This window comes from Otolemur garnettii, unplaced genomic scaffold, assembly GCF_000181295.1.
Source record: "Otolemur garnettii isolate 467f Iridium unplaced genomic scaffold, OtoGar3 scaffold00249, whole genome shotgun sequence".
Lineage (NCBI taxonomy): Eukaryota > Metazoa > Chordata > Mammalia > Primates > Galagidae > Otolemur > Otolemur garnettii.
In genome coordinates, this window is record NW_003852644.1 from 508644 (window position 1) to 516542 (window position 7899).

General features: G+C 55.3%; 2 protein-coding genes across 6 annotated transcripts in view; one reads left to right on the forward strand and one right to left on the reverse strand.

The window, feature by feature from the left end:
* The window catches only part of BCAP31 (B cell receptor associated protein 31), a 32002-nt gene extending 29631 nt beyond the window's left edge, over positions 1-2371 (reverse strand). Inside the window, exons 1-2 of one of the 3 annotated variants that reach the window (XM_003802535.3) lie at positions 2326-2371; positions 1145-1280 (exon numbers count right to left, since the gene is read on the reverse strand). In XM_003802535.3, coding sequence (XP_003802583.1) covers positions 1145-1236 — 92 coding nt within the window. In that variant the 5' untranslated portion in view covers positions 1237-1280; positions 2326-2371. Of the gene's footprint in view, positions 1-1144; positions 1281-2083; positions 2108-2301 lie in introns of those variants that run through there. The other 2 variants (XM_012813202.2, XM_023508476.1) reach the window with 2 other exon arrangements.
* Positions 2372-2820: 449 nt separating this feature from the next.
* The window catches only part of ABCD1 (ATP binding cassette subfamily D member 1), a 20587-nt gene continuing 15508 nt past the window's right edge, over positions 2821-7899 (forward strand). For all 3 annotated transcript variants that reach the window (XM_003802536.3, XM_012813203.2, XM_012813204.2), the window contains exons 1-2: positions 2821-4121; positions 6492-6672. In XM_003802536.3, coding sequence (XP_003802584.1) covers positions 3222-4121; positions 6492-6672 — 1081 coding nt within the window. In that variant the 5' untranslated portion in view covers positions 2821-3221. The remainder of the gene's footprint in view (positions 4122-6491; positions 6673-7899) is intronic.

The following is a 7899-nucleotide window of genomic DNA, read 5'->3' on the forward strand; positions in this document are numbered from 1 at the left end:
AAAAAAAAAAAAAAATACCGTTGGAGACTTAGCCTCATTGTTCATATCCTAATTTAAACACAGATGATGTGTTCCTATATTATATGTAATTAAAAATAAATTTCCAGCTGGGTACAGCAGCTCACATCTGTAATCCTAGCATTCTGGGAGGCCAAGGCAGGTGATTGCCTGAGCTCACAGGTTCAAGACCAGCCTGAGCCAGAGCAAGACCCCCATCTCTAAAAATAGCCTGGCATTGTGGCGGGTGCCTGTAATCTCAGCTACTTGGGAGACTGAGGCAAGAGAATGGCTTAAGCCCAAGAGTTGGAGGTTGCTGTGAGCTATGACACCACAGCACTCTACCAAGAACAAAGTGAAACTCTGTCTCAAAAAAAAAAAAAAAACTTAATTTCCAGGCCAGGCATGGTGGCTCACATCTGTAATCCCAGCACTCTGGGAGGTTCAAGGCGAGTGGATTGCTTGAGTTCACAAGTTCAAGAACGGCCTGAGCAGGAGGGAGACCTCATCTCTACCAAAAATAGAAGAAGTAAGGCAAGAGGATCACTTGAGCCCAAGAGTTGGAGTTTGCTATGAGCTATGATGATGCCATGGCACTCTACCCAGGGTAACAGCTTGATACTCTGTCTCAAAAAAAAAAATTCCAACTAACTGTTTACAGGTCCTCCATTCATTAGAAGAGAATATAACTTCCTTCTTCATAGGCTGAGTAACGCTCACAGACTACTATGCAATCAATGCCAGTGAGACCAGTTAGGAGGACATAAGTCACCACTCTGCAACAACATGACCCAATGGTGCAAGTGTTCTGGATCCTACATTGCCACTTCCTGCACCCCAAGAACCCAAGATTAAGTGAGAGGGGCATCATTTCCAGCACCATAACTATAAAATCGTCGTCTTCTCTTTGGGCCATCATGTAGACCAGAAGAAAAGGTACACAGAAGAGGAACTCAGCAAGTCATGACAAAGTAGAAGCACGTGGAAGGCTGGCAATAATAAACATAACCCCTGGTACCCCAAGCCCAGACAGGTTCTACCTGTTCCATCTGGCCCCAATTTTAGGACTCACTAACTTTGCACAGATGAGCCAAAGGGCTTGGCAAGAGGCAGTCTCTGACTTGCCTGACTGCTCCACAGAACTTACCTCTTGGGCGAAATGAAGGGAATGCAGAGAAGCAGCACGACAAAGACCTCTGCATAGAGGAAGGTGGCAACTGCAGTCCACTGCAGACTCATCCTGTTGCCAGAAGGTTTCCCACAGACAGATGTGAACTTGTTTCCTGGCAGAGCACATAAGGGACAGGAGCCCTAAGAGCAAGGCAGCCTATAACATCCAGCTCCTCACCCTGAATCCCAGGACTCTGCTTCGGACTCTTCCCCATACTAGGCCACCCTAACCATGGCTCCCTGGCAGGTAGTGTTCAAAGACCCCAAAGTTCTGTTTGCTGGACCAGTTACTTGCCCCCCCCCCATGAGTGTTAACGTGTCCACAGCCACCTTTCCTGATGATTCCTTGCCTAAGTGGTCCAAAGACTCCTTGTGCACCTTTAACTAGGAAAGCGTTTTTTCAAAAAGAGTATCACACGGCGCCCGGGTGACTATCCTCGACGTCTGCTGGGTCGGGTCTGCTCTGCTCCGCTCCGCTCCCCTCCCAGCCGAGCCCCAGAACTTCACTGTCTTGGGGACCCACCTTATCCCAAAGCTGCTGGCGTCCCCACCCCGGGGAAGCCAGAGGACCCTTCCTTCCCTCGCCCATCTAACAACACCGAGCAACCAGCAGCCTCCCACTCGGGCTGCATCAGGGACTAAAAATGCCTCAACTGGTGTTCTGCCTCAGAGGCGGAGGCCTCGGGGCGCCTCAAAACTACCCACAGAGAACGACTCCTAGAGGGCGGGTCTAGACTTAGCACCTCAAGGGCCCATCTAGAGAAAGTTCTAGAAGCAGCAGTCTCCTCAGAAGTCAGAAGAGCCCTGTCTGCAGCCCCCGTGGTCCACAGCATCCACTCAATTCTGAAAGCCACCCGCGCAGCACCAAGAGGCCCCCTGAGATAGCCCCGGCCCGGCACATGCTCCCGAAACCCACCCAGGTAGCACCTTCAGGTAGGGCTTTACCGCCAGCCCCCTCGCCCCCTGAGGTTGACTCCTGAAGGCGCCGCCCCGATTTCCCTTCGCCTGGCCCTGCCCGCACAGCCGGGTCGGCCGTGGGCCCCACGACTGCCCGGGCCACCCAGTTTTTCAGAGTTGTTCGCCTCTCTCCCTTTTCAAGGGGCCGGGGGAGCCTTGATGGCCCTGGAGCCCGACCTGGCACGCGCGGAGCCGGCTCACCGAGTTTCCCACAGCCACCGCGCAAGCCTGGTGGCAGCCTCCAAACGCTCCCACCACAGCCTCGGCCTCGGCCCCGCCCCTCACCCCGCGGCCGGAAACCGGAAGAGCCCGCTGGGCCCCGCCCCCAGCCCTGGAGGGCCGCAGCGCCTCCGCCTACGGCCACTTCCCGCCCCGCCCTCACCCTAGGGCCCAACGCCGAAGGCGTAGAATGGAAGCGGCACCTGGCGGTCGGCGGCTGCGTCTCCGGCACCTCGGGCGCGCGGAGTTGGGAGGGGAGTGCGGGGCGGGGCCTTGGCGGGAAGGCAAGGGCAGCTTCTACAGCCCGCGCGGACGTCTCACGTCTCTGTGTTCAGAGGAGGGGACGGGGCGAGAACGAGGTGGGGCGCCCCGCGCCCGGACTCCGCCTCCCGCCCCTCCTTCATCTCCTCCCCTTCCCTCGACGCACCCCTGGGGAGGGGTGGAAGGGTGGGGATTCTGGGCCGGTGGCGGAGTCACTGTTGCTTCAGCCAGGCTGCGGAGCGGACGGACGCGCCTGATGCCCCGGGGAGGGGCGCCACCAGGGCAAGAGGAGGAGGAAGAGAGGAAGAGACGCCCTCTCTGCCCGAGACCTCTTGAGACTGACCTCAGGGGGATAGGGGACTGACAAGAGAGGGGAGCCACGTTCCTACACTTGGGCTGCCTGAAGAGGCCTTAATCCTGGAGTGCCCTGAGCCCACCGCACCAGGGGCCCCAGCACAACCTCGGGGGGCCTAAAGCGACAGTCTTTAGGGACCACTGCCAGGTTTCCAGTTGCCTAAACAACGAGCCCCGGGTCAGAGCAACAACCTTTCCAGCCACCTGCCTGGACTGCTGCTTCAGGCACCAGTCCCAGTCCCCTGCTTGCCAGCCCAGGTGACATGCCGGTGCTTTCCACCCCTCGATCCTCACGGGTCACCACGCTGAAGCGCACAGCCGTGGTCCTGGCTCTCACGGCCTATGGAGTCCACAAAATCTACCCCCTGGTGCGGCAATGCCTGGCTCCGGCCAGGGTCACCCAGGGGCCAACCAGGGAGCCAACGCAAGAGGTCTCCGGGTCCACAGTGGCCAAGGCCGGCATGAACCGGGTATTCCTGCAACGACTCCTGTGGCTCCTGCGGCTGCTGTTCCCCCGGGTGGTGTGCCGGGAGACGGGGCTGCTTGCACTGCACTCAGCTGCCCTGGTGAGCAGGACTTTCCTGTCTGTATATGTGGCCCGCCTGGACGGAAGGCTGGCCCGCTGCATCGTGCGCAAGGACCCACAGGCCTTTGGCTGGCAGCTGCTGCAGTGGCTCCTCATCGCCCTCCCTGCCACCTTCATCAACAGTGCCATCCGCTACCTAGAGGGCCAGCTGGCCCTGTCTTTCCGCAGCCGTCTGGTGGCCCATGCCTACAGCCTCTACTTCTCTCAACAGACCTACTACAGAGTCAGCAACATGGACGGGCGGCTTCGAAACCCTGATCACTCCCTGACGGAGGACGTGGTGGCCTTTGCTGCCTCAGTGGCCCACCTCTACTCCAACCTAACCAAGCCGCTCCTGGATGTGGCTGTGACTTCCTACACCCTGCTACGAGCGGCCCGCTCCCGTGGGGCTGGCACAGCCTGGCCCTCAGCTATTGCTGGCCTCGTGGTGTTCCTCACTGCCAATGTGTTACGGGCCTGTTCTCCCAAGTTTGGAGAACTAGTGGCAGAGGAGGCGCGGCGGAAGGGGGAGCTACGCTACATGCACTCTCGTGTGGTGGCCAACTCGGAGGAGATCGCCTTCTATGGGGGCCACAAGGTGGGACAAGTTGGGGCACTGGGAACAGAGAAAGTGTGTGGCTGGGAGGCCCGGGGCAGGCGGCCGTGGAGGTGGGAAATTAGGGCGCGGGCTGATGCCAAGCGTGTGGGCCCATGGGGAGGGTTGGGAGGGTGGGGGAGTCATGCATTGGATAGCTGTGGACTTAGGCGCAGAAATGGAGAAGCAGAAAGACTGGGTGGAGACCTCCCTTGCTGGCTGCCTGCTTGCTCCAGGCCACTTCTGCTTCCTCTCCTTCTCAAGGAGGCTGACCTGGACTTGGAGCTGCAATCCTAGTGGTTTGAGACACTTGAGCTCTGTCTTGCCCATACCTGCAGCCAGCCGGGAAGAGACTTTTGGGAATCAGGACCATGGGACTGGGCCTACTGTCCAGCACCCCCTGGGCCCCAGGACCCTTTGAAGTCCTGCATCCAGCAAAGCTGGCTGGCCAGGCAGACAGGCATTATGGGCATGACTCAGCCCAAGCAGAGGTTAATGAGCAGCGCCCAGCTCAGCAGCCACCACAGCAGTGGCCGTACTTGGAGTCAAGGCCGCCTGAACTCACAGGCCTGCCTGCCTACCAACCCGCTCAGCTGCCTCTCCGCACTCCTAGACCAAGGATGCTGGGCCCAGGCCACCACCACAGCAGGACACACTTCCTGCTCCTTGCACAAGCTGCTGTCCTTCCTCCTGGGACCCAGGCGCATAGCTCCCTGGTGGGCTGGGGCAGGCCAGGCAGCTGCTAGGAAAGGTTACTCCAGGCCAGTGCTCCCTTTATCTTGCCCGAGCCCCTCCCCTTCCTCATGCCTGGGGTTGCACAGCTGCCTTTGCCCAGCTCTGACTCTAGGGCTTCTGGGGGGGAGGGCACATAGTATCCATCTCCTGAAGGGCTCTTGTGTACTACCTGGGTCAGGTGACCTTTTGCCCCAGGACCTTGTGTCATTCATTGGCTGTGTACCAGGCAAAGATACAGGCTTGTCCCTAAGTTTTAAAAATGGCTTATCCCTGAATTCTGCAAAGAAGAGCATTCTGGGTATGGGCCAGACTACAGTTTGGAAGAAAAGGCACTGACCCTCCACCGAAACCCTTCTCCTGCTCTCTTCCTCTCCCACTGCAAGGGCTTGGCAGGCAGCCATGGCCTTGGGTGAGGTGCTTGGCATGTCACCTGCAGCTACATTGTCAGTCTTGGCGGGCTCTTCCACCAGCTCCCAGCATGAGTCTGGACTGCTAGGTGCTCTGAAAGGTGTGCACACTTCAGGAATGGGGTATGGGGCTTAAGAAAACCTCACAAGTGGCCAACAATAAAGGAAACCTTTCTCAGTAAGTCAAAGCAGTGTTTATAAGAATCTGGTTCTCCTAACAGCCCTGCCAGGGTGGTCCAAATTCCAGCACTGTCTGCCACAACACAGGCTGCGTGGACTTGGGCAGATCATTTTGCAACTCTGAGCTTCAGTGCTTAGAGAATACATGTGGTCGGATATGGTGCAAATCAAATGGACACACGTGAAAGCACTGAGCAGAAGGTGCTAGGCTGGGTAGCTGTCCCCAGATGGGTGTGGGGAGGTGGGACTGAGTTGCATGCCCCTGAACTGACCCTTGGTAGCCTCACGCTGAGCACTTTCTGACACCCCCACCCTCCCCTGCCCATCTGACTGCTCCTGCCACTCTCTTCCCTGCACAGGTCCTTTCCCCCATCTGTCCCTGTCTTGACATGCAGGTGGTAGCCAGTGAATAAAAGGGTACGGAGGGCACAAGTGGCCTACTCCCTGTTGAGGGAACAAGAGCCGAGCTCCTGGTTTCAGTGGGAAACTGCAGTGCAAGTTTCTCACCCCAAGGAGCTCTGGGAAAGGAAGGGTGGTGGGGCCTAAGACTGTCAAACCAGGTTTTTAAAAGCAAGAGCCCTGCCCTTTGCTCTTCTGTGCTGTTCTTTGCTTAGTACAAGGTCTGTCCTTCTGGTCTTCTCTTGGGGAAAGAGAGGTCATGCCTAGACAGCAGGGCCAGGAAGAAGGTGCTAGGGGTAGCCCAAAGAAATACGCTCAGCAGAGGACTAGAGGGTGGCTACCCCAGGCCTGTTTTCAGCATACAGAGGGGAGTGGAAAGTGGGGATGAGAGCCACATTGTGATAGCAGGTAGTTCTTTAACCCCCACCCAATCATAACCCCCAGCTGTCAGATGCCTTTGTTATGTCATCAGATGGTCTAATACAGTGGTTCTCACCCTGTGGATTGTGACACACAGGAAGTGTATTATGGGTCACTGCATTAGGGAGGTTGAGAATCACTGGTCTAACACCTGTGAGCAGCACTGGGGACTCCTAGTGTTGCCCTCACAGGAATTGTCCTGAGGCCTCCCTGTCTCTGTCACACCTGGCAGGTAGAGCTGGCCCTGCTGCAGCACTCCTACCAGGACCTGGCCTCACAGATCAACCTCATCCTTCTGGAACGCCTGTGGTATGTCATGCTGGAACAATTCCTCATGAAGTATGTGTGGAGTGCCTCAGGGCTGCTCATGGTGGCCGTCCCCATCATCACTGCCACTGGCTACTCAGAGTCAGGTGAGAGCCAGCGCTCCAAGGAAGCTGGGGGCAAGAGCCCTATCCTGTACTGGGCTCCCCAGTGTGGGGACATTGAGGCCTGTGGGCAGCCTCAAGGTTACCAGAGGTTGGGCTGTCCTTGTAACTCCCTCACCAATCTGTCCCTGTCCTTGGCCCAACTGCTGCTTAGAGAGGGGACAATATGGGGAATACCTTGGGTGAACCCCAGCACCTCTGACTTAGGTTTCCCCACTCTGAAAATAGCTCTTGGAGGTTGAATAGGGCAGAGACCTCCACCCTAAGGCCTTTTGGAGGGGTGGGAAGTCTGTTCTACTTGTTACTGTAGCAATAGTCGGGGTTTTTTCTTATTTGTCCCTCTCCTGGTTTGCAAGAATCCACAAGCAATCTGCTAGTAGCTGTCCTTTGAAAGGTGGATGTGCAGGCTTGAAACCAAGTTAGGTCAATTGGCTGCTCCCCTCCTCCTGGACCTTGGGACACTTGAGACACCAGAAAATGCCCCCTCAGACCTGAGTCTTACCTTGTTTTTCCTCTTTGCTATTACTTCTTCCAGTTCACGTGTGTGACAGCTCACTTGCATGTTTGCTGATTTCTTTGTTCCATATTTCTTTCTTCTATCTCCATCCTTCTCTGTGTTACCTTCTTCCAGATAGACATCTTGTAAGGGCTTTGTTATGGGAAATTCTCAATTATTTTGTTGTCTTAAAATATCTTTACTCCACCCTTTTTCCCAAGCTACAGTTTAATTGGGTTCAGTAGTCTGGGCAGACGTTTATTTTCCCTCAGCCTGTGACAATATTTCATTGTCTTCTCCTTTCTTCTGCAACCAGTGGAAAATCTGTTATTTGTCGGATTGTGCTACCTTAATAACCTTCATTTTTTCTCTGGATACTTTGAGTATTTTCTTGGTAGTGTTTTGTAGTTTCACTATGATGTATTGAAGTGTAGATTTCTGTCCATCCTCCTTGAGACTTGTATGCTTTTGAATATTGATTTTTTAATTATTCAGGAAGATTTTCAGACTTGATCTTTTCAAATATTGCCTGGCTATCATTCTTGTACTCTCTTCTAGAACTCCTGCTAGCTATGAGCTGGATGGACTTCTCATTCTCTTGGCTGCATCTCTGCACTTCTCGTTAACATTCCCATCAGCACAATGTATGCTGCATTCTGGAATGTTCCTCAATAATTCACCAATTCATCAATTTTCTCTCTGGCCATGTCTAATTT